General features: G+C 37.9%; 1 protein-coding gene and 1 long non-coding RNA gene across 5 annotated transcripts in view; one reads left to right on the forward strand and one right to left on the reverse strand.

The window, feature by feature from the left end:
* The window catches only part of LOC124865148 (NACHT, LRR and PYD domains-containing protein 4A-like), a 73,502-nt gene that overhangs the window by 35,454 nt on the left and 11,267 nt on the right, over positions 1-26,781 (forward strand). The window contains exons 1-9 of one of the 4 annotated variants that reach the window (XM_047360112.1): positions 18,537-18,628; positions 19,278-19,400; positions 19,485-19,598; positions 20,692-20,805; positions 22,618-22,696; positions 22,858-23,086; positions 23,219-23,270; positions 23,455-25,197; positions 26,267-26,440. In XM_047360112.1, coding sequence (XP_047216068.1) covers positions 19,312-19,400; positions 19,485-19,598; positions 20,692-20,805; positions 22,618-22,696; positions 22,858-23,086; positions 23,219-23,270; positions 23,455-25,197; positions 26,267-26,440 — 2,594 coding nt within the window. In that variant the 5' untranslated portion in view covers positions 18,537-18,628; positions 19,278-19,311. Of the gene's footprint in view, positions 1-18,536; positions 18,629-19,277; positions 19,401-19,484; positions 19,599-20,691; positions 20,806-22,617; positions 22,697-22,857; positions 23,087-23,218; positions 23,271-23,402; positions 25,198-26,266; positions 26,441-26,781 lie in introns of those variants that run through there. The other 3 variants (XM_047360114.1, XM_047360113.1, XM_047360116.1) reach the window with 3 other exon arrangements.
* LOC124865152 lies at positions 2,330-3,741 on the reverse strand. The gene is made up of 5 exons (XR_007037473.1): positions 3,641-3,741; positions 3,347-3,560; positions 3,116-3,205; positions 2,691-2,777; positions 2,330-2,535 (listed from the first exon to the last, which is right to left on the reverse strand). It is a non-coding gene; the product is annotated as an uncharacterized LOC124865152 (long non-coding RNA).

Below are 26,781 nucleotides of genomic sequence, written 5' to 3' on the forward strand. Positions count from 1 at the left end.
CCAATATGTGCTGGAACCCATAAAACTATTATTGATAAACCCATCATTTGTAGTCTGAATAAAATATGCTGTATTTCTAGTAAAATCTCTGGCCTGCTGTCTGAATGGTTATGTTTTAAACTCAACAATACCGAGCTTGAATCTGAACAAATTATTGTTTTTAAAGGTCTTATGTCTTCCACCCACTGTACTGCTAAAAGTATTGCTAACATTTCTCCTGTGTATTCTGATAAACCATTTGTGATTCATTTTCCTATTTTTAATTGATTATCCAGTACTATAAATGCTATTCCTATTTTATCATTTGTTTTTGATGCATCTGTATAAATCTGAAGGTATTGATAATAATTATTAACATATTCCTGTACTATATTTAACTCTAATATACATGTCCTTTTCTTTTTTTTCCATTATTGACATATCTACCTGTGATTCTGGTCAAATCCAGGGTGGTACAACAGCTGGTGACAGTATCGGACTTATTACTATATTTTGTACATACAATTCTTCTGTTATCCTTTTAATAATCCATCCAAAACTTCTTGTATCTTTTTTTCTTTTTCTCAGCATGGCATCTTGTGTCGGATGATCCGGGTTATTGCCTTGTAAATTTACCCAGTAATTTATTGACAATTGTGTTCTCCTTCGATCTAACGGCATTTCTCCCATTTCTACTTCAAATGCTGCTCTTAATGCTTGATGTTGCATTCAGTTCAATTTTTCCAGATGTGTCTTTGCTGCTGAACCATATATAATACTTCCATAATCTATATTTGATCTGATCAATCCTGTGTTCATTTGTTTTAAAGCTTACCTGTCTGCTCCCCAGTCACTGTCAGCCAAACATCTCATAATATTTAATACTTTCTTACATTTGTCATTTTCTAACAAATATGTATATTCCATAGGATTTTCTCATCAAACCATATTCCTAGAAACTTTTACTACAAACTAAGCTTTTAACTTGTTTTAATTCTTGATCATATAATTTAAATTTTATTTCCTCTCTTATTGTTTTCTGTGTAAATACCATAACTTTTATTTTCTCAACTGAGAACTTGAATCCCCATTGAGACGCCCACTCCTCTATCCATCTTATCTCAGACTGTATTTTCTTTCCAGTTATCTTTATATTTCTCCCTCTTTTCCATATGGCTCCACCATCGGCAACAAGTGAACAACCTATTTCTTTTCTAATGTCTGCAAATACATCATTTATCATTATGGTGAACAATAATGGGCTTATAATACTACCTGGAGGTGTTCCATTGTCTATGACATATTTTGTTGACATTTCTTGATCTATTCTAACTTGAAGATTTCTATTTGTTAAAAAGTTTTGAATCCAGTAAAACATTTTCCCAGTAATTTTCATTTTATTTAATTTAATCAGGAATCCTTCAACCAACATCATGTCATAAACTTTCTCTTTGTCAAAAAATACAGAAACTACACTTTCTTTATTAACTTGCGCTCTTCTGATTTCATGTTCTAAACATAACGTTGGGTCATTAATATTTCTCACTTTTCAAAAACCACTTTGCACCTTAGTAATGTACCTGTTGCTATTCAAATAATATGTTAATCTATTATTAATCATTTTTTCCATTATTTTGCATATATGTGATGTTAAAGCAATGGGTCTATAATTTTCTGGTTTTGTGTTGTCTTTTCCTGGTTTAGTTATTGGTTCGATGATTGACTCCTTCCAGCTCTGAGGCAGCTCCTCCTCCTCCCAGACTTTATTATAAAATTCTAATATGACGTCTTTAGATGTTTCACTGAGATGTTGTATCATTGTGGATCAGATCTGATCTTTACCAGGTGCTGTATTCTTTATTTTCCTGAGTACAGAGTTGAGTTCAGCTTTTGTAAACCGTTCATTCATTAAGTTATTTGTTTCTTCATTGTTCTGTAGTAAATCTTTGTATTGCCTCCCTTTCCTTCCCTCATCAATAATGTTACTTGAACTATGAATTTTACCAAATGTTTTAGCTAGTATTTCAGCTTTTTCTTCTAGTTGTGTTATCTACTTCTAATATTGGATATTCATATTCTTTCTTAATACCATTCATTCTTTTAATTATTTTCCATATTTTATAAATTTTTGTTTCTCTCTCGACTGTAATAAAAAGTTCCTCCAATATTCTCTTTTTGCATTCTTAACAATTTTCCTCAACATTGCTTGTTTTTTTTTTATATTCAATTAAGTTCTGAAACATTGGATTTCTTTTAAGTGCTTTATTTCTTAACTTTATTACTTCTCCACATTCACTGGTCCACCATATTTCACATAAATAGAATATACTTAGTTTAAATGCATCTGGATAAATTATATTGTGTGTGATTTAAATACAGAAAATTATATATATTTATTTTAAAGTAAATAATAAAAATAAAAAAATAATTAACATGATCACCTATGTGTGAAATGTGTCAGCAATAAATGATATATTAACATGTGTCAGTGACTTTTTCAGTGAACCTCCAAGTGATTTGGAAACCTGTTCTGGTCTGGGTGAGGTCTCCTCAAGACTGAAAAATAAAAACGGGTTACGACAGCATTAGGAGGAGTACTCTGTTCATTTGGATTAGAAGGTTTGTTATTGTATATTTGAAATAGTGGAGAAACTTCACTGTTGGCGTTGAGATATTTATAAAAATGGTTCCTATTTTTAGGAACTCCTCACCTGTCTCCACAACAGCTGGCATGGATCTGTAAAATATCCAGCAGATATTCCTCTTCACATACTGGACAAGCTGCCTCAAATTAAAAACTAAAAAATGAAATGGAGAAGTTGTTTCTTAGTTTGTAAAATGAAAGTTGTTCAGTTCAGCAGCTTTATGGACAGATTTATTCAAATAAGTGTTTTTAGGTGAGATGCTGTATTGTGTAAGTTGTTGGTGACCGAGCTTAATATTAAATTAAAGTTTAAAACAACAACTGGTATGACACTAAACTGCTGTAATATTTAGTATGGGTTATGAATTAAAAAGGACAAAAAAGTACTTATTATTTTTGAACATACAGTATGTTTCCTGCCCACTATATTAAAAGAGGTACAGGTCATACAAAAAGAAATGTTTCCAAAGTTAACACATAGTCCTGCATTACCAGATGTGTTCCAGGGAAACTGGCATCATTTGTACTTGATGTTGATGCCACTGGAGTACCTTCATTAGCACTGCTTTCATGATGAGAATACTTTAAAAATATATTTTTGTAAGAAAAAGTAGAAAAATAAAATAAAGAGCATGACGATATTAAACAATCTTAGAGATTTCAAAGTCGTCTCCTGAAGATCTGAGGTCAACACATGATTTTACACGGACAGCCAAGACTTACAACTGCAAGGTAACACTGCAAACTTCCCATGATGCTTTAGGCATGCTTTGAAGTTCTAGAGCATCCAGAGGAAGAGGAGACATATCAGTTTTCTCCTGAAGTGGAAATATGTAGATCATGTTTTTTCCTCCTACTGTCACAGTTTTCAAAAGGTTTCCATGGTAACCCTCAGTCTCTGGAGGTATAAGTGAAAGTTTTCTCCGTCCAGAACCTCCTACAAAAAGAAATAAACAAGCAATATAATAGAAGAGCACAAATAAATTCTGTAAATAACAATTTTACAGTTTTTAATACTTAATGCTTTATAAAGCAGCCATCCCCCTGTTAGATCTTGAAGTTTTGGGTAGTGACTGGTCAGATGTTCTGAAATCTGTTCATGGGAGCTAGCTGGAAACCAGCTAGCTGCTGAATCAGACTAGTGCCCTCTAGTGGATACAGTGTGTAACAACAACCAAAGTAAGGTTAATTAAAAGTCTAATTGCTCCATTCTTGATTACAGCGAGCAGAGACTCCAGCTATTGCTGCAGATACTCTTCTAAGTATTCACCTCTGTTGATAATATGCATTACATAAACGTGGGGTATTATGGTTGTAATGAAAACAGTTTTAACCGTCAGCTGTTGTGTTAAACTTTGTATAAACAGGATGTTTCTGTTCAGACTGAATTAAACCCTGCAGTGAATCTTATTCGTGTTCAACAACTGTAATTCAAGATGATTTTATCTGACTTCATAAAAGTGAAAATTATAACAGAAAGATAAACAAAACATCCGCTGAACAATTGATGAGAGAAATATCTGTAGTTACAAAATATCACCACCAGAGGGCAGTGATCTGTCATAATCAAACACAAAACAGTTAAACTTCATATTTTTCACTAAATACTTTTTGACTACATCTACATTGATGTAATCCTGTAAATAACAATCTACATATTTTATAAATGTATGTTATTAGAGATGGAGATTCATTATAAACATAATCTTAATGACTACATGGTAAGCAGTACAACAGGTACTTAGAAATTATAATTTCTTTTTATTTTAGACAAAAAAAACAAAAACAAAAAAAACGTGAAATTTACTTCAGTTAAAATCATCTCAGAAAGATTTGCCATTGTTATTTTGACAATCAAGGCCTGGAAAATTTTCAAATGTATTAAAAATATATTTTATAGTGATAAACAAATGCTACAATCAGGGCAGAAAAATCTAATTTAAATAATCATAATAATAGATAAATCTTCAGTAAAATGTTGCAAATATTACACAACTGCACTAAACAACTAACCCTAAAATTAAGATTTTAATCATTTTAGCCCTAAACTCAGTCTTGATACAACCCTCCTGTGATAAAAATGAAAAACACAAACAAAAAATAAACAACTTTTAAATTTACGTTAGTAAACATCATCCCAGAAAGATTAACAGTTGTTGATATTGACAATCAAGGCCTGGAAAAACTATAAATATTATTAAAAATCTATTTTTGTGATAAACAAATGCTGAAATCAGGCCGTTCATCAAATTTTTCTAATAATAAAAATCTTCAGGTAAATGTTAAAAATATTACACAACTGCACTAAAACAAAAAATAAGATTTTCATAGTTTTTGTCCTGAACTAGGTTTTTATACCACCCATCCCCTCCCTTCAGAAACTGGACCGCAGGGCAGCTTTCCAACATAATAACGACCCCAAACACGCCTCCAAGACGACCGCTGCCTTGCTAAAGAGACTGAGGGTAGAGGTGCTGGACTGACCAAGCATGTCTCCAGAACTAAACCCGATTCAGCATCTGTGGAGCATCTTCAAACAGAAGGTGGAGGAGAGCAAGGTCTCCAACATCCATCAGCTCCATGATGTCGTCATGGAGGAGAGGAAGAATAATCCAGTGACAACCTGGAAGCTGTAGAGAAAATAACATTTTTCTAGATATTATTCAGACATTTTCTCTTAGGGGTGTACTTACTTTGTTGTTAAAGAGTTACTTTCAGGTGTCAGTAATTATCCTGTTATACAGTATAAGTTTATACAGCTGCACACTGACTACTTTACATTGTATCAAAGGGTCGTATCTTCAGTGTTGTCCCATGAAAAGATTATATTACTATAATATTACTAAAATGTAAGTTTCATTTCTGCTCAACAGAAATTTATTTGACCTGCAGTTCATAATATTATGAACGCTTCAATAAAGTATTTGTCTTTGACTCGTTGTAATGAGTCAGTTCAGCAAACGTTGGTAATCTTGACTTTTCATGTAATCTTCACTAAAGTGAATTAAACACCATGTTGGTCTGAGGTGATATGATGTTAATAGATGGAGAAGGAGTTAAACAAGCTGAAGATCTGTTAAAACTGAGAGATCCTGATATCATTTATGCTCTCATCAGCCTCCTGAATAATATTTCTCTGTTCAATTGGTTGCAAACATAAACTGGAACCACAAATCAAATGGCAGCACCTCATTTAGACGTCTAGACGCGCTGAAGTTCAAACTGTGCATCAGAACTGGAAAGAAAGATGATTTCAGTGACTTTGAACAAAATAAAATACAAGAACCTCCTTGCATGCTGGTACTTTAACAACAATGACAAAATTACAAGTTGAGTAAAAAATTGCATTGATAAAAACAATAACTTTACACAAATTAAATACGTCTTTCTGCAAAGTTTTGACCTTTTTTCATTCTGTAACCTTTAAAATCCAGTGAAGCTGCTTCATTGTAGACGTGGAGGTGGGTCTTCTTTGACCTTGGCTGACCTTGTCTGATCAGTGGTTTATACAGAGTGCAGATAGATTAAAATTAGGACACATCCACAGTTAGACAGTGGGACATTTTCACCTGTAGAGTGAAGCTTTGAGACATGGTTGTGCTGCAGCTGAGCTGCTGGGAAACTGCCTGGAATGATTCCTTAGGAGTCAAACGTTGGAAGAGATCAACATGTCTGTGAAGCATTTTCCTCATCTGAACCTGTCTGTGACAAACTGAACTAACTTCAACATTTCTGTCCTGCAGCTCAGAGTCTCAGCAGCTGTTTAGTCCCACCTCCTGACTCAGGTTCTGTAGCGGTCCAGTCAGCCTGCAGGGTCATCAGAGGTGGAGCTACACAGGTGGTTCTGCTGCTTTGTGCTTTAAGGAAATGGATCTTGTTGGACTTTTGTTGTTTCTTCTTATCAGGATGTTTCAGGAAACCTGAATGATTCTTGTCTCAGTTGTTTCTAACAGACTGAATTTAAAAACCATGACCGTAATAAATGTAATGGCTCCCTCTGCTGGTCAGAGTCACACACTGCATCAGTCACATTAACTAAATGAAGACAAACTGCTGCTTCAGATTTATCAGCTCATTTGACCTCTAACCTTCTGCTGAATGTTTCAAACTTTAATGCCGCCTTCTTCTCTGAACCAAAACTCTGTTGGACAAACTGGGAACAAGAAAACTGTTCTGGGATCAAATAAATCAAGAATAAAGTGGTTTTTACTAATCATGGATGCTGCAGAGAACATCCACCTTGTTATTAGAACTTAGTTCAAACTCCAGCATCTCTGCTGGTTTGGGAGGATGGATTAGTGTAAATAAATAATCAATCAATCCTTGGATATATATACAGGTTTAAGAGCAGCATGTGCTTCCATCCAGACAGTGTTTCCTTCAGAGAAGACCTTGAATATTTCAGCTAAACAACATTAAACTGCATCCATCATCTATTCTAATGGCAGATCTTCTAACATCATCTTCAGAAACATGTTCCTCACATCTTCACATCTTCTTCTGGTTACTAAATTATAAAACAGTTTTATTGCTCCTTAAAGGGATGATTAAAGCAACCTGTGAAGACAAAGTCAGACACGTCTCACAACAACCAGCCTCTAGGATCAGTTCCTGCAAACAGGTTTTTCTGGGTTTCCTTCATAGTTTCTGCTCAACAGAAGAATTCAACTCAGGATAGAAAGTTCAAACCTTTTCTCTGGAAATGAAAGATGAAGAATGTCTAAGAAGCTGCTGCTGCTCCTCCTACCTGTCTCTTTAAGCTCCGCCTCCATCTCAGGTGAAGCTCTGACTCATTCCAGGAAGCAGCTCACCTGTATCTCAGTCCAAGTTCACACATCAAGTGTCTTCAACACTTTCTGAAGCTCTAACAAACTGTAAGTTCATTTTTATTCATAGTTAAACTTTGACTTTAATCATTTTTAACTCTTTTATGTTTGGAAAACTTTTTATTTCAGCTGAAAGTTTCAGCAGTTTTATGTTTAAAGGAACATTTACAGGATTATTAAATATCTGAAATCAGTCAACATGATGAACAGCTGATGTTTAAATATTTTCTTCATTAAATAAAATTAATCTTTTTTATTATGAGAAGCAAACTATCATCTCCACGATTAAAATCAGACACCACAACTTCCTGCTGCTTCCTTTAATCCTTTCAAAATAAAATGACATTAAATGAATTAAACTGCTTGATTTCAATGAGGTAAAGTTTGTTGCAGCTTTAAATGAGCAGATAATCCAGTTGTTTAGTTTGATGGTTGTGAAATAAAGTAGTTTCAGTGTTTATTCTGCTTTAGTATTTGAACTGGTTTTATTGAGCAGCTGCAGCAGGAAACAGTCTGACTGATCAGGATCTACAGTCTGGGATCCTGCAGCTCCTTCAGTCAGACTTTAAAGTCAAACTGGAATCACTTCATTCCTTCAACAACTTGTTTTTCTATCGTTTAGCTCAAACATTGAGCTGCTCTTTCAGTTTTAAACTGTTAAATATAATTTAGTTTCAGACTCTTTGTCAGTGATGCCTTGTTGTTGTTGATTTATTAATCTGTGACATCAGCTGAGATTTACTTGCTTATGTTTAGAGTTGCTTTTCTAAAGTCCTGTTAAATTAATTTATATTTTAAACTGAGTGAATGTGATGGTCTGAAGATTCTAGTCAAAGTCAATCTGTAGGTTGGTGTTTTGCAGTTATGATTATTTGATTATGAATATTTAAAAAAATATAATTCTTGATTTATAATTTCTAACCAAAATGACCCACAGCAAATAGATATTAGAGGTACACTATGGGATTGTGATTACTCAGCTACTTTAACAATAATTGATGATTATTAGCCAAAATCAAGCTAAATGTAACTATATCAGACCATTAACCAAATGATACAAATAAAAGTCTTATTGACACCAAATCACTCTTATATATGGAGCTTTAGTGGCTTCCAGAAATGTTTTGTTCAGCAGGACTGAGGCTAGAAAAGGTTGTTTCTAAAGGTTTCTGATCCCTGGTCTGTTTATTCAGTTACTTTTAGAAACTCTGGAAAATGTTGTATTGCTTTGCTGTAAAATATGTTTGTGTTTCTATTTATGTATAAAATACATATTTATTTAATCTTTAAAATCCTGGCCAACATGGGTCTAATTTTAGCTTTGTGCACATATTTAAATCTTTTATATTTATAAAGTAAGTTTTGTAATATTTTCTCCTCCTTTTATGGTGAAACATTACATGAAATCCCTTTCGGGGTCAGACTGGTCTACGTTCCTGAATGAAACAGACCAGTTTGACACAGAATAGAAACTCATAAAGTTAAATCTGAATACTGATGAAATCAGATTAAGATGTTATTTAATGGGGTTTTAAACATTTTTTTTTTTTTTTTAAAGTTATTTTAACAATGTATAATTTTTTTTTATGAAGGAGGAAGTTAGTTGTTAAATTCCTACTTGAGCTGAATGACATCATCTGTCATCTGACTGATCAATATCTTCACATCATGCAGTGTTTCAGTCTGCAGCTCCTTCACTTTAAAGTCAAACTGCTATAATTTCTAAATTAATAATGTCTAAAAACTCATGCAGAAAGTCTGATCCCAGTCCTGACAAAAATAATAAATTGGTCCATTAGAGATTGTATATTTCCAGATGCATTAAATACTTGTATTTAAGTCCGGAGACAAACGAGAGGTTAATAACTATCGGCCCATTACCATCTTCCCAACCATCTCCAAAGTCTACAAAAATGTTGTGGCAGAGCAACTAAACCAACATCTTGAAACCAATGCTTATTTAAATCCTTTGCAATTTCGTTTTAGGAAAAAATATTCAACAGAGACAGATTGTTCCTACTTCCTTGAAGAAATTAAATCAAACCTAGACCAAGGAGGGGTAGTGGGAGCTGTTTTCCTAGACTTACGAAAGGCTTTCGATACTGTTCCTCACAGTATTTTATTAAGTAAACTATCAAACTATGGACTGTCCAACCAGACAATAAACTGGATAACATCACACCTGAGTGGCAGAAAACAATGTGTTCGAGTAAATCACACACTGTCCACCCTTACAAATTGCACCATGGGAGTCCCACAGGGCTCTGTATTAGGGCCACTGTTTTTTAGTTTATACATTAACGATCTCCCCTTGGTATGTAACATCAATACCATCATGTATGCGGACGACACTGTTCTGTTCACTCATGGAAAAAATATAAGTGAAGTGGCTGAAAGATTAATAGGGGAATTGAAAAAAGTTTCTGCCTGGCTAAAAAGTTGTTGTCTCACCTTAAATGTAGAAAAGACTGTTGCAATGTATTTTACAAATATACATAAATCTTTAGATTATACAGACATTTATATAAATGGGAAAAAAATAATAAATGTTAACAGCTTCACTTATTTAGGTGTTACTCTGGACCAAACCTTGACTTGTAAAAAAATCAAGTAAAAAAATTTTGCAACTCTTTAAAATTTACTCTGGCAAATTTTAGGTTCATCCGAGGATCCCTAACCATTGAAGCATCACATATGTATTTAAATTCCATGATTTTGTCCCGTATTCTGTATTGTGTGACTAGCTGGTCGCAGGCATGCAAAACAGTCTTAAAGCCTCTTCAATCAACCTTCAAATGTGCAATAAAAATTCATGACAAGAAATGTAGACAGTATCACCACTTTCATATTCTTTCAAAATACTCGTACTCGTCGTCTTCCGCTTTATCTGGGACCGGGTCGCGGGGGCAGCAGACACAGCAGAGACGCCCAGACGTCCCTCTCCCCAGACACCTCTTCCAGCTCCTCCGGGGGGAGCCCAAGGCGTTCCCAGGCCAGCCGAGAGACATAGTCCCTCCAGCGTGTCCTGGGCTGTCCCCTGGGCCTCCTCCCGGTGGGACGTGCCTGGAACACCTCCTAAGGCAGGCGTCCAGGAGGCATCCGGTATAGATGCCCGAGCCACCTCAACTGGCTCCTCTCAATGTGGAGGAGCAGCGACTCTACTCCGAGCCCCTCCCGGATGGCCGAGCTCCTCACCCTATCTCTAAGGGAGTGCCCGGCCACCCTACGGAGGAAGTTCATTTCAGCCGCTTGTATCCGGGATCTCGTTCTTTTGGTCATGACACAAAGTTCATTGCCATAGGTGAGGGTAGGAACGTAGACCGACCAGTAAATTGAGAGCTTTGCTTTTCGGCTCAGCTCTCTCTTCAGCACAACGGACCGGCACAGCGCCACCATTACTGTGGCAGCTGCACCGATCCGTTTGTCGATCTCCTGCTCCATTCTTCCCTCCCTCGTGAACAAGACCCCGAGATACTTAAACTCCTCCACTTGAGGCAGGAACTCCCCTCCAACCTGAAGAGGACAAGCTACCCTTTTCCATTCGAGAACCATGGCTTCGGACTTGGAGGAGCTGTTCTTCATCCCAGCCGCTTCACACTCGGCTGCAAACCGCCCCAGTGCATGCTGTAGGTCTGGTCTAGAGGGGGCCAGCAGGACCACGTCATCTGCAAAAAGAAGAGACGAAATCCTCTGGTCCCCAAACCAGACCCCCTCCGGCCCTTGGCTGCACCTAGAAATCCTGTCCATAAAAGTTATGAACAGGACTGATGACAAAGGGCAGCCCTGCCGGAGTCCAACATGCACCGGGAACAGGTCTGACTTAGTGCCGGCAATGCGAACGAAACTCCTGCTCCGCTTGTACAGAGACCAGATGGCCCCTACTAAAGGGCCACCGATTCCATACTCCTGGAGCACCCCCCACAGGGCATCACGAGGGACACAGTCGAATGCTTTCTCCAGGTCCACAAAACACGTGTGGACCGGTTGGGCAAACTCCCATGAACCCTCGAGCGCCCTGTAGAGGGTATAGAGCTGGTCCAGTGTCCCACGGCCGGGACGAAAACCACACTGCTCCTCCTGAAGCCGGGGTTCGTCTATCGGCTGGACTCTCCTCTCCAATACCCTGGCGTAGGCCTTACCAGGGAGGCTGAGGAGTGTGGATCCCCCTGTAGTTGGAACACACCCTCCGGTCACCCTTCTGATGTAGGGGACCACCACCCCAGTCTACCAATCCAAACCAAAGGCACTGTCCCCATCCGCCACGCAATGTTAAAGAGGCGTGAGCAGGTTTGCACTCATTAGTGTTGAATGTGTGTAAATGAAAGTATAGTTGGTTCTTTTGGAAAGTATGTGAGAGTGCGAAAGTGTATGTGTGTATGAACAAATAGGTATGTTTATTGTATAGGTGCAAGTGTGTGATAGAGAAATAATAAATTCCTGGAAGTCTTTAATAACTGGTGTAACTGAGGGGCGAGGTCTGTTATGATTGTGTTGTATGATTAACATCAACCTGTGGAAATTAGCATCTTTTGCTATAACCTGGCACCATGCATATTTCCTATTTTTAGGTCAATGTATTGCTGTGCAATGTCCCTGTACAAATAAAAAAATCAATCAATCAATCAATTTCATTCATTGAAACAATCTTTTCATCCCTAACAAATTAACAAACGTTCAACAATCTGTTTTTCTCCTGTTGGATGATCTGATCTTAAAATTCAATTCAATTCAAAATCAAATCAGGGCTTTAAAGTTAGTTTGTTCATAACTTCATGAGTTTAAGTTACCTTGAAGTGATTCAGAGCTTGTTATTTTAGGCAGAATTAGACCTTCATCATAGCTACATTGTCCTGTGATGGTTTGGCGACCTGTCCAGGGTGAACTCTGCCTCTCGCCTGTAGACTGCTGGAGATAAGCACCAGCTCCCCACTGTGGAATAAGTGTATAGAAGATGAATGATGAATGAATGATATCTACAGTTAAAGTTTTCTATGCCTTTCTGCTGAGAACATACATTAGGATCAGCAATATTCACCTTCTGATGTTTCCACCTGCATCTTTTAGAAATAAAATAACATTCTTACTGGTTTTCCTGCAGGTAGAACAGACTGGTTTTGCTCCTCTTCCTCCTCACGCCTCCAGATCAGGTGAAACTGTTAGAGGTTGTTGTTCATAGAGGTCGAGCATCTTCAGCCTTTTGAACAGTTTAACCAATCTGTAAGTTGCTCTGTTTCATATCTGATCTTAGTTTTTAGAGTCTTTCCTGTTTATTTCTGCTCTCTGATGTCTGGAGAAAATGTTCCTTTCTTATCTCAGCCCAGTTTAATCTTCCTGCTTTTTATAAAGACAATTCTAAAGGATTATTGATTAACCATCAATTATCAATCAAACAAAGTATAAAAAGCTGATAATTTCACTTTTTTACCACAAATAAATTATATTTTAATCAGACAAAACACCTTCCTGTTACTTCCTGTATTGCCTTAAAAGGTAAATTGATTTTCCGGTTAAAACAGTCCATGTATAAATTGTACGTAGCTGCCTGTGAAATAAAGTAGTTTCAGTATTTATTCTGCTTTAGTATTTGAACTGGTTTTATTGAGCAGCTGCAGCAGGAAACAGTCTGACTGATCAGGATCTACAGTCTGGGATCCTGCAGCTCCTTCAGTCAGACTTTAAAGTCAAACTGGAATCACTTCATTCCTTCAACAACTAGTTTTTCTTTCGTTTTAACTCAAACATTGAGCTGCTCTTTCAGTTTTAAACTGTTAAATATAATTTAGTTTCAGACTCTTTGTCAGTGATGCCTTGTTGTTGTTGATTTATTAATTTGTGACATCAGCTGAGATTTACTTGCTTATGTTTAGAGTTGCTTTTCTAAAGTCCTGTTAAATTAATTTATATTTTAAACTGAGTGAATGTGATGGTCTGAAGATTTTAGTCAAAGTCAATCTGTGGGTTGGTGTTTTGCAGTTATGATTATTTGATTATGAATATTTAAAAAAATATAATTCTTGATTTATAATTTCTAACCAAAATGACCCACAGCAAATAGATATTAGAGGTACACTATGGGATTGTGATTACTCAGCTACTTTAACAATAATTGATGATTATTAGCCAAAATCAAGCTAAATGTAACTATATCAGACCATTAACCAAATGATACAAATAAAAGTCTTATTGACACCAAATCACTCTTATATATGGAGCTTTAGTGGCTTCCAGAAATGTTTTGTTCAGCAGGACTGAGGCTAGAAAAGGTTGTTTCTAAAGGTTTCTGATCCCTGGTCTGTTTATTCAGTTACTTTTAGAAACTCTGGAAAATGTTGTATTGCTTTGCTGTAAAATATGTTTGTGTTTCTATTTATGTATAAAATACATATTTATTTAATCTTTAAAATCCTGGCCAACATGGGTCTAATTTTAGCTTTGTGCACATATTTAAATCTTTTATATTTATAAAGTAAGATTTGTAATATTTTCTCCTCCTTTTATGGTGAAACATTACATGAAATCCCTTTCGGGGTCAGACTGGTCTACGTTCCTGAATGAAACAGACCAGTTTGACACAGAATAGAAACTCATAAAGTTAAATCTGAATACTGATGAAATCAGATTAAGATGTTATTTAATGGGGTTTTAAACATTTATTTATTCTTTTTAAAGTTATTTTAACAATGTATAATTTTTTTTATGAAGGAGGAAGTTAGTTGTTAAATTCCTACTTGAGCTGAATGACATCATCTGTCATCTGACTGATCAATATCTTCACATCATGCAGTGTTTCAGTCTGCAGCTCCTTCACTTTAAAGTCAAACTGCTATAATTTCTAAATTAATAATGTCTAAAAACTCATGCAGAAAGTCTGATCCCAGTCCTGACAAAAATAATAAATTGGTCCATTAGAGATTGTATATTTCCAGATGCATTAAATACTTGTATTTAAGTCCGGAGACAAACGAGAGGTTAATAACTATCGGCCCATTACCATCTTCCCAACCATCTCCAAAGTCTACAAAAATGTTGTGGCAGAGCAACTAAACCAACATCTTGAAACCAATGCTTATTTAAATCCTTTGCAATTTCGTTTTAGGAAAAAATATTCAACAGAGACAGATTGTTCCTACTTCCTTGAAGAAATTAAATCAAACCTAGACCAAGGAGGGGTAGTGGGAGCTGTTTTCCTAGACTTACGAAAGGCTTTCGATACTGTTCCTCACAGTATTTTATTAAGTAAACTATCAAACTATGGACTGTCCAACCAGACAATAAACTGGATAACATCACACCTGAGTGGCAGAAAACAATGTGTTCGAGTAAATCACACACTGTCCACCCTTACAAATTGCACCATGGGAGTCCCACAGGGCTCTGTATTAGGGCCACTGTTTTTTAGTTTATACATTAACGATCTCCCCTTGGTATGTAACATCAATACCATCATGTATGCGGACGACACTGTTCTGTTCACTCATGGAAAAAATATAAGTGAAGTGGTTGAAAGATTAATAGGGGAATTGAAAAAAGTTTCTGCCTGGCTAAAAAGTTGTTGTCTCACCTTAAATGTAGAAAAGACTGTTGCAATGTATTTTACAAATATACATAAATCTTTAGATTATACAGACATTTATATAAATGGGAAAAAAATAATAAATGTTAACAGCTTCACTTATTTAGGTGTTACTCTGGACCAAACCTTGACTTGTAAAAAAAATCAAGTAAAAAAATTTTGCAACTCTTTAAAATTTACTCTGGCAAATTTTAGGTTCATCCGAGGATCCCTAACCATTGAAGCATCACATATGTATTTAAATTCCATGATTTTGTCCCGTATTCTGTATTGTGTGACTAGCTGGTCGCAGGCATGCAAAACAGTCTTAAAGCCTCTTCAATCAACCTTCAAATGTGCAATAAAAATTCATGACAAGAAATGTAGACAGTATCACCACTTTCATATTCTTTCAAAATACTCGTACTCGTCGTCTTCCGCTTTATCTGGGACCGGGTCGCGGGGGCAGCAGACACAGCAGAGACGCCCAGACGTCCCTCTCCCCAGACACCTCTTCCAGCTCCTCCGGGGGGAGCCCAAGGCGTTCCCAGGCCAGCCGAGAGACATAGTCCCTCCAGCGTGTCCTGGGCTGTCCCCTGGGCCTCCTCCCGGTGGGACGTGCCTGGAACACCTCCTAAGGCAGGCGTCCAGGAGGCATCCGGTATAGATGCCCGAGCCACCTCAACTGGCTCCTCTCAATGTGGAGGAGCAGCGACTCTACTCCGAGCCCCTCCCGGATGGCCGAGCTCCTCACCCTATCTCTAAGGGAGTGCCCGGCCACCCTACGGAGGAAGTTCATTTCAGCCGCTTGTATCCGGGATCTCGTTCTTTTGGTCATGACACAAAGTTCATTGCCATAGGTGAGGGTAGGAACGTAGACCGACCAGTAAATTGAGAGCTTTGCTTTTCGGCTCAGCTCTCTCTTCAGCACAACGGACCGGCACAGCGCCACCATTACTGTGGCAGCTGCACCGATCCGTTTGTCGATCTCCTGCTCCATTCTTCCCTCACTCGTGAACAAGACCCCGAGATACTTAAACTCCTCCACTTGAGGCAGGAACTCCCCTCCAACCTGAAGAGGACAAGCTACCCTTTTCCGTTCGAGAACCATGGCTTCGGACTTGGAGGAGCTGTTCTTCATCCCAGCCGCTTCACACTCGGCTGCAAACCGCCCCAGTGCATGCTGTAGGTCTGGTCTAGAGGGGGCCAGCAGGACCACGTCATCTGCAAAAAGAAGAGACGAAATCCTCTGGTCCCCAAACCAGACCCCCTCCGGCCCTTGGCTGCACCTAGAAATCCTGTCCATAAAAGTTATGAACAGGACTGATGACAAAGGGCAGCCCTGCCGGAGTCCAACATGCACCGGGAACAGGTCTGACTTAGTGCCGGCAATGCGAACCAAACTCCTGCTCCGCTTGTACAGAGACCAGATGGCCCCTACTAAAGGGCCACCGATTCCATACTCCTGGAGCACCCCCCACAGGGCATCACGAGGGACACAGTCGAATGCTTTCTCCAGGTCCACAAAACACGTGTGGACCGGTTGGGCAAACTCCCATGAACCCTCGAGCGCCCTGTAGAGGGTATAGAGCTGGTCCAGTGTCCCACGGCCGGGACGAAAACCACACTGCTCCTCCTGAAGCCGGGGTTCGTCTATCGGCTGGACTCTCCTCTCCAATACCCTGGCGTAGGCCTTACCAGGGAGGCTGAGGAGTGTGGATCCCCCTGTAGTTGGAACACACCCTCCGGTCACCCTTCTGATGTAGGGGACCACCACCCCAGTCTACCAATCCAAACCAAAGGCACTGTCCCCATCCGCCACGCAATGTTAAAGAGGCGTGAGCAGGTTTGCACTCATTAGTGTTGAATGTGTGTAAATGAAAGTATAGTTGGTTCTTTTGGAAAGTATGTGAGAGTGCGAAAGTGTATGTGTGTATGAACAAATAGGTATGTTTATTGTATAGGTGCAAGTGTGTGATAGAGAAATAATAAATTCCTGGAAGTCTTTAATAACTGGTGTAACTGAGGGGCGAGGTCTGTTATGATTGTGTTGTATGATTAACATCAACCTGTGGAAATTAGCATCTTTTGCTATAACCTGGCACCATGCATATTTCCTATTTTTAGGTCAATGTATTGCTGTGCAATGTCCCTGTACAAATAAAAAAATCAATCAATCAATCAATTTCATTCATTGAAACAATCTTTTCATCCCTAACAAATTAACAAACGTTCAACAATCTGTTTTTCTCCTGTTGGATGATCTGATCTTAAAATTCAATTCAATTCAAAATCAAATCAGGGCTTTAAAGTTAGTTTGTTCATAACTTCATGAGTTTAAGTTACCTTGAAGTGATTCAGAGCTTGTTATTTTAGGCAGAATTAGACCTTCATCATAGCTACATTGTCCTGTGATGGTTTGGCGACCTGTCCAGGGTGAACTCTGCCTCTCACCTGTAGACTGCTGGAGATAAGCACCAGCTCCCCACTGTGGAATAAGTGTATAGAAGATGAATGATGAATGAATGATATCTACAGTTAAAGTTTTCTATGCCTTTCTGCTGAGAACATACATTAGGATCAGCAATATTCACCTTCTGATGTTTCCACCTGCATCTTTTAGAAATAAAATAACATTCTTACTGGTTTTCCTGCAGGTAGAACAGACTGGTTTTGCTCCTCTTCCTCCTCACGCCTCCAGATCAGGTGAAACTGTTAGAGGTTGTTGTTCATAGAGGTCGAGCATCTTCAGCCTTTTGAACAGTTTAACCAATCTGTAAGTTGCTCTGTTTCATATCTGATCTTAGTTTTTAGAGTCTTTCCTGTTTATTTCTGCTCTCTGATGTCTGGAGAAAATGTTCCTTTCTTATCTCAGCCCAGTTTAATCTTCCTGCTTTTTATAAAGACAATTCTAAAGGATTATTGATTAACCATCAATTATCAATCAAACAAAGTATAAAAAGCTGATAATTTCACTTTTTTACCACAAATAAATTATATTTTAATCAGACAAAACACCTTCCTGTTACTTCCTGTATTGCCTTAAAAGGTAAATTGATTTTCCGGTTAAAACAGTCCATGTATAAATTGTATGTAGCTGCCTGTGAAATAAAGTAGTTTCAGTATTTATTCTGCTTTAGTATTTGAACTGGTTTTATTGAGCAGCTGCAGCAGGAAACAGTCTGACTGATCAGGATCTACAGTCTGGGATCCTGCAGCTCCTTCAGTCAGACTTTAAAGTCAAACTGGAATCACTTCATTCCTTCAACAACTTGTTTTTCTATCGTTTAGCTCAAACATTGAGCTGCTCTTTCAGTTTTAAACTGTTAAATATAATTTAGTTTCAGACTCTTTGTCAGTGATGCCTTGTTGTTGTTGATTTATTAATTTGTGACATCAGCTGAGATTTACTTGCTTATGTTTAGAGTTGCTTTTCTAAAGTCCTGTTAAATTAATTTATATTTTAAACTGAGTGAATGTGATGGTCTGAAGATTTTAGTCAAAGTCAATCTGTGGGTTGGTGTTTTGCAGTTATGAAGTTCTGACTCGTTCCAGGAAGCTGTTCTGCTGCCTCAGAGTCTGTTTTGTTCAAGTCTTCTTCTGTTCTCTATCTTGTTTAAAGAAACCGTAAGTTTAATTTGTTTTATCGTTAAAGTTGATTTGAACTTTAATAATTTAACAGTGTGTTTCTGCTCTCTGGTGTTTGGAGAACATGTTCTCCTCTTATTTCAGAACCAAGTTTTAGTTAACAGCTTCGTTTTCAGGTCATTAAATCAAACTTTCATTTTCACCTTTAAAGTCACAGAACAGCTGCTTCCTGCCAATCCTTTCAAAATAAGATGACATTAACGTTGTTAAAATGTTCCATGTTATTAAATGGTGTGAAGCTTTAATGGAACATATAATCCATCTGTATAGTTTGATGACTGAGAAATCCAGCAGGTCCAGATGTTCAGAGTTTGTTCTGCTTCATTTTGTGGAGCTGCAGCAGAAGAAGTTTGACTGATCAATATCTTCACATCATGCAGTGTTTCAGTCTGCATTTCCTTCACTTTACAGTCAAACTGCAATAATTTCATTCATTGAAACAATCTTTTCATCTCTAACAAACGTCCAACAATCTGTTCTTTCTATTATTAATGTTAAATATGGTTTAGTGTCACAATCTTTGTTTCTTGAATAGAGGAACAACAACTACCTAGACTGTTCATTTGTAGCTACAGGTGTGTGTCAGTGAATGAAAATGTATCTTCATCATGTGTGTTCTTGGCTGCAGCTCCATGTGTGTGAGCTGATGTGAACTGAGCAGCATGGATCAGTGTGAGGACAGAGAGGACAGAGTCCCTCCCTCTAAAACCACTCTGTGTGGAGAACATGAGGACCAGAGCAAAGTTCAGAGGTCAGATCACCATCTCTAACTGTCTAGGACTCTTCTCCATGTCAGAGCTCAGCTCTCACATCACCAAACCATCTTTATTCACAGGAAACGATCAGAACCAGAACCTGGACCTGAACCCAGCTGTGTGTCCTTAAAGAGGAACAAGTCAAGGGATGAACTTATTTTATTTAAATCAGATCAACGTTCAACTGCAAACTGGTGAGCTGTTTCTAAATGTTCAAACTAATTAGTTGAAACTAACTTCATTCCAACATATTAATGAGAACACAACTCTTTCTCACACATGTCTGTGTTCACATGTGAAGCAGTGTGTGATGGATGCTAAATCATGGAAATAATCAAACCATTGTATTATTGTGATGATATGAAATGATCTTGTTAGATGATATTGGAGCTAAAATCAGTTGTTCTTCCATCCAGTTGAATCATTCTGTATCACCTTGTGTCACATTAGTTCATCAGAGTTGGTGCTTCTGCAGAGCTTAAGGTGACTGCACATGTAGACAAGTCATGATGCTGATTCAAGGATTAGATGTCAACTAAATAATCCAAACTAAATCTGATGGAAAACATGATCTCTCACTGTTATCTGCAAACATCAGTGAAATCAACAGCTTCTAAAGTACATTTGTGTTCATTCAAAATGATCATCAGTCTTATTATCAGCAAACTGCTCCACAGTCTCCTTCAGCAGCCACTAAATGTCATCAACAATACAAGATCATCTACGTGCTGCTGTGATGAAGTCTGATGATGAGAACAAGATCAATGTTTTAGAGGAAGTTTAGTGTGGATTACTTCATTTCTGAAAGGTCCTTGAATGCACCACCATGGCCTGTATGACCATAAAAAGCTTTCCAGAAGCTCAGAAATGATGAGCTGAGAATAAAGCTGCTGCTCTAAAGGGGTTCCATCATCAGTTTAAGACTAGAACAAGTAAAACAAACGGCAAGAAGATAAATGAACTTGTTTCTCCATCAGCAGTTCTGACTCTGATCCAAAGGAAGAAAGTTTGTCAGGATAGAAGATCAGAACACATCAAACACTGTTCTACAGAAAAACTTTCTGATTATTGTTCAGTTCCTGCTACCAAACCAAAACATCATCCCTTATTAATGATCATCAATGCTAATTATTAATCCATCATTAATATACGGTTTACAGTGAAACCAGGAATATTTGGATCCTCTTCAAACAAGAGCCACTGTGAGACACTTTAGAGTTCTGAGCTTCAGGGTTTAACTTTAAATACATTATTAGACTAAGTTTGAATTCAGTGTTTTTCCTTCAGGATCCAACAGACCCTCAAACCAGAACCAGAACCCAGCTGTGTGTCCTTAAAGAGCGATGATTCAAAGGATCTTGGTTTTAATTTTAAATCAGATCAACGTTCAGCTGCAAAGAGGTGAGCTCTGTCTAAATGTTTTAACTGTATGAAACTGAACTGATTCAGTTTGAAATGTTTTGATTCCACATTTTTCCACATTTTTATTCCTATTTATGAAACTATTTGTTTTTGCTGGAAGCTTTTCCACAAATTCAGTCTCCAGTGAGTTCAGGGTAAACATTGTTGGAGGTGTTTCTAAGTGTCTGTAGTTCACCTGTTGGTCCAGCAGGGGTCAGGCTGATTCCAGCTGAAGACATAATTCAGGTTCACCATTTTAAAGAAACAATCAATGACAAAATAAGTGTGTTCCCAGTTCAGACTCTAGTGGATTGTTTTGTTCCTGAATTTGTGCTTCTGATGTTTTTCTCCCTCAGTTTTAATTCATATGTTGAATCAGACGACTTTTAAAGTGAAGAACTAAAGGAGGGCAGATAATACAAGATAAATGACCAAATTAACAACCAACCCTTTTTATCTGATCATATTTAACTCGTAGGTTTAAGTGTGAGACTGTAACTAAATAGAAATGCACAAATGTATAAGGTAAGATTTTTTTCACATTTGGTGAAGATATGGAGCAAAAACAAAATAATTAACCTGTAAAAATACCTGAAACTTTACTGAATAAGGTTTCTTTAAAATAATTTATTGTTGCTTGAATCAAAAATCTCAAATTAAATCTGGGTTTTCTTTCATAGAAATTAATAATATTTTCATTGAAAGTAAAGAAATTACTTGTTGCAGCCACCTTCTTACCACACAGCAACATTATTTCTGGACATGAATCCTCCTGTTAGCTCTCTGCAGATGTTGGACGATGTTCATCATGAAGCACACAGATTCATCTCAGGATGTAAACCTCTTACCTACCTTTGGACTTTGTTCTGTCTGATTAACTTGCCTTCATTGTTCTCACACAGACTGTTGCACTGGAATATTTTCATTTCCAGATCAGTTCTTGGCTTAATAACTGTGTCTCCAGCTTCCTGTCAGTCATTGAAACAGAGCAGCTGCGGCCTCTGATCACAGACTTGTATTAGATTTACTGTTCCTTCAGTAGGGTTAGGGTTAGGGATGCTAAAGGTTGGAAAAACTCATTTTTCTAACAAACTACAACAGGAGCTGGAGCTGTGCAGCTTAATGTAATTGAAGGATTTTAAACACATTTTAAGAACAATAGAAAAATCACTGAATGTATTTTTCTGTTTTTAATGTTTTATTTATATCTTTGTTTTTATTTGAATTGATTTTATCATTATAATTATTAATATTTGATATGTTTGTTTAAAACACATTTCTTGAAAATGACACTCAGTGTCACTATTAGATTTATCTATATGAATAAAAGTGGAATAAAAAAATCTGAATAAAAATAAATAATCTAAAAAACAAAAGTAAAAACAATGTTTGTCATAAGACTTTAATAATTTAAGAAAAGTGTTCAACTGTAACTGTTCAAATATTCTACATCTACTAAAATATTTCACAATGAAGCCGATCAAGAACATTTATTGAAATGAAATTCAAATGTCCACAACTGAACCACTGGTCCACAATCTGCTTCATGTTCCTCTGGATGTTCAGTTTAAAGTTCTTGTAATCAGCAAGTGGAACAACTGAGCATTTAGAGCTCTGAGAAATCAGCAATGTTTCAACACAGTTACCATGACAACTCAGACTCTGCTCAGGTAGGAACTTCCCCTCTGGGGACAGCTGTCCCTGAATGGGAAAAGACGCGTAGCTTTTGGAGCAGGACACCACATGGACCTTCGTCTTTGTCTGTTTGTTGTTCTACAGAATGAGAGCTAATGCTTCCTGGTTCCTCTACAGAGTGGACCAGCAGAACTCAGAGGTTCCCAGTGGTCCGTCTGCCCAGCAGCATCAAACACAGCTGGACTCCATATTTATGGTCTGTACATGTACAACAACTACTTCTCCATCGGTTCTGTTCACAGTCATCTCCATGCTGCACTTTGTAGACCAGAGGACTGTCAGTCTGTCCAACATGGACCTGATGTTTGGCTCCATGATCTCAGTCTGATGTGTCCTTCTTATATTGTTCTGTTCCAGCTGCTGGAGGACAACATTGTTACTTTTGTGAAGAACGAGCTGAAGAAGATCCAGAAGGTTCTGAGTCCAGATGACCCAGAAGGCTTAGAGAGTCAGTGGGAGGATGAGGAGGTGTTGGAAGGTGAGGATGAAGAGCAGAGGAGGAGCAACAGAGAGGCTTTTGTGAAGATCACACTGAACTTCCTGAAGAAGATGAAGCAGGAGGAGCTGGCTGAACGTCTGCAGAGCAGTAAGAGGATTTCTCTACAGATTTAACCTGGAGATAAATTATTTATTTAGTTAAATATGTTTGATAAAACATTATATATTTAATCCCCTTTTAAATATTGTTTAAAATATGTTTAACTTCTGTCTCAAACAGAACATGTTGCTTCAGTTTGTCAACATAACCTTAAATCTGGTCTGAAGAAGAGGTTTCTCTACAGATTTAATCTTCAGGACAAATGCTGAATTTATTTCAGTTTCAAGAGCAGAAAAAACAGATATTTAAATGCTCTATTTAGAGAATTTTGTCTCATTGCTAATAATATTTTGTCTTCCTTCAGGACTTTTTTCCTCAGTTTGTCAACATAAACTTAAATCTGGTCTGAAGAAGAGGTTCCAGTGTGTGTTTGAGGGGATTGCTAAAGCAGGAAGTCCAACCCTTCTGAACCAGATCTACACAGAGCTCTACATCACAGAGGGAGGGACTGGAGAGGTCAATGATGAACATGAGGTCAGACAGATTGAAACAGCATCCAGGAAACCACACAGACCAGAAACAACCATCAGACAAGAAGACATCTTTAAAGTCCCACCTGGAAGAGATCAACCAATCAGAACAGTGATGACAAAGGGAGTGGCAGGCATTGGGAAAACAGTCTTAACCCAGAAGTTCACTCTGGACTGGGCTGAAGACAAAGCCCACCAGAACATCCAGTTCATATTTCCATTCACCTTCAGAGAGCTGAATGTGCTGAAAGAGAAAAAGTTCAGCTTGGTGGACCTTGTTCATCACTTCTTTACTGAAACCAAAGAAATCTGTAGCTTTGAACACTTCCAGGTTCTGTTCATCTTTGATGGTCTGGATGAGAGTCGACTTCCTCTGGACTTCCACAACAAGGAGATCCTGACTGATGTTACAGAATCCACCTCAGTGGATGTTCTGCTGACAAACCTCATCAGGGGGAAACTGCTTCCCTCTGCTCTCCTCTGGATAACCACACGACCTGCAGCAGCCAATCAGATCCCTCCTGAGTGTGTTGGCATGGTGACAGAGGTCAGAGGGTTCACTGACCCACAGAAGGAGGAGTACTTCAGGAAGAGATTCAGAGATGAGGAGCAGGCCAGCAGGATCATCTCCCACATGAAGACATCAAGAAGCCTCCACATCATGTGCCACATCCCAGTCTTCTGCTGGATCACTGCTACGGTTCTGGAGGATGTGTTGAAGACCAGAGAGGGAGGAGAGTTGCCCAACACCCTGACTGAGATGTTCATCCACTTCCTGGTGGTTCAGACCAAACTGAAGAAGGTCAAGCATGATGGAGGATCTGAGACAGATCCACACTGGAGTCCAGAGAGCAGGAAGATGATTGAGTCTCTGGGAAAACTGGCTTTTGATCAGCTGCAGAAAGGAAACCTGATCTTCTATGAATCAGACCTGACAGAGTGTGGCATCGATATCAGAGCAGCCTCAGTGTACTCAGGAGTGTTCACACAGATCTTTAGAGAGGAGAGAGGGCTGTACCAGGACAAGGTGTTCTGCTTCGTCCATCTGAGTGTTCAGGAGTTTCTGGCTGCTCTTCATGTCCATCAGACCTTCTTCAACTATGTAATTAACCTAAAGGAAGAACATGCAAACATTTCTTCTTGGTTGAAATTATTATACGAGCCAAATCTAACAAGTCTCCATCAGAGAGCTGTGGACGAGGCCTTAGAGAGTCCAAATGGACACCTGGACTTGTTCCTCCGCTTCCTCCTGGGTCTTTCAGTGGAGACCAATCAGACTCTCCTGCAAGGTCTGCTGACAAAGACAGGAAGTAGCTCACAGACCAATGAGGGAACAGTTCATTACATCAAGAAGAAGATCAATGAGAACCTGTCTGCAGAGAAAAGCATCAACCTGTTCCACTGTCTGAATGAACTGAATGATCGTTCTCTGGTCCAGGAGATCCAACAGTCTCTGAGTTCAGGAAGTCTCTCCACAGATAAACTGTCTCCTGCTCAGTGGTCAGCTCTGGTCTTCATCTTACTGTCATCAGGAGAAGATCTGGATGTGTTTGACCTGGAGAAATACTCTGCTTCAGAGGAGGCTCTTCGCAGGCTGCTGCCAGTGGTCAAAGCTTCAAACAAAATTCTGTAAGTTCTGACAGAATTTGGGTTTTGACACCAGGAGCTAAAACCAGGAAAGAGTGACTATTATCCTGGATGTTCTGCTCAACAACTAAGGATTTATTAGAAAGTAGAAAAGTTCATGTTTGACTGTCAGTTCATTCAAAATGCTTTTAATAAAAATACACTTGACAAGTTGTTTTAGAAACTATTTAACATTTTTATCCCACAAGTCCCGACTGACACTTAGAATCTGGTACCAAAATGGTTCCTCTCATAAAAGTGGAACAAAAATTCTAAATTAAATTTCTTTTTTTTTCACTTTTAACAAATAGTTTCTGTTAAACTTATTCAGACCCAAACACTGTTTTAAATACTGTTTGTTTATTTGTTATTTTATTAATTATGAATTATTTATTTACTTAAAGTGTTTATATATTTTTCAATTTGGGCCCAAAGGTTCCTCAAGGGTTAAACAGGCTGACATTATCATAGGACTCTTGGGTTTAAAGGTCAAAGCACAACTTCCTGCTCCAGAGGCAACATGTTTCCTGAAAATAGTGACTAGAATTTAAAATAACAGAATATTGTTGCTTGGTTCTGATAAGTAATATTCAGATTTCTGGTTGCTGTTCTGTTCTCTTAATGTTCTTCCCTTTAGTAATAACTTTCCTTCTATTTCCATCATGATTTTTATTTTACTGCTCGTCCCACAGTGTTTGAAGGAGGAGTAAATATGGATCAGAACATGTGGTCCAATCTGGAATAGTGTTATGTGGAAACATCATTTAGTTTTCCACTATTTGCAAACAGCTGCAGGATATTTTCACTAAAACAACAACAGGTTGTGTTTGCAGCTCAATCTGTACAGATTAAAACATCATTCAAAGTTTAAGTGTGTCACAGAACATAGAAATTTGTCTAAATCACATTTTGTTCTGTTTCAGGGTTCTGACATGCATTGCATTGCTTTAGAGTTTCTGAGTTCTTCTTTCATGAAGCAGTTTCATCTGTCTTGTTTAATACTATAAGATGTTTTTATTTAATTTTATTCCATCAGAATTGTTCTCATTCATTTTGATCTCTGTCTCTTCAGATTGAAGAACTGTAACCTCTCAGAGAGAAGCTGTGAAGTTCTGGCCTCAGTTCTCAGCTCCCAGTCCTCTAATATGAGAGAGATGGACCTGAGTAACAACAAGCTGCAGGATTCTGGAGTGGAGCTGCTGTCTTCTGGACTGAAGAGTCCAAACTGCAACCTGGAAACTCTCAGGTCTGGCCTTTTGAACTATTTCACAGATGTTAGTACACCCCTCACATTTTTGTTTATATTTTATTCTATCTTTTCATAAAACACTAAGAGTATGACACTTTGTTACAACATAAAGTAGTCAGTGTTCAGCTTGTATAACAGTGTAAATGTTCCGTCCCCTCAAAATATCTCAACACAAAGTCATTAATGTCTAAAATGCTGGCAACAAATTGAGTACACCCCTAAGTGGAAATGTCCACATTTTGCCCAATTAGCCTAATGTCATGTGACTCATTAGTTTTTCAAGGTCTCAGGTGTGAAATGGGAGCAGGTGTGTTAAATTTGGTGTTATCTCTCTCATA

The sequence above is a fragment of the Girardinichthys multiradiatus genome, unplaced genomic scaffold (genome assembly GCF_021462225.1).
Source record: "Girardinichthys multiradiatus isolate DD_20200921_A unplaced genomic scaffold, DD_fGirMul_XY1 scaffold_29, whole genome shotgun sequence".
NCBI lineage: Eukaryota > Metazoa > Chordata > Actinopteri > Cyprinodontiformes > Goodeidae > Girardinichthys > Girardinichthys multiradiatus.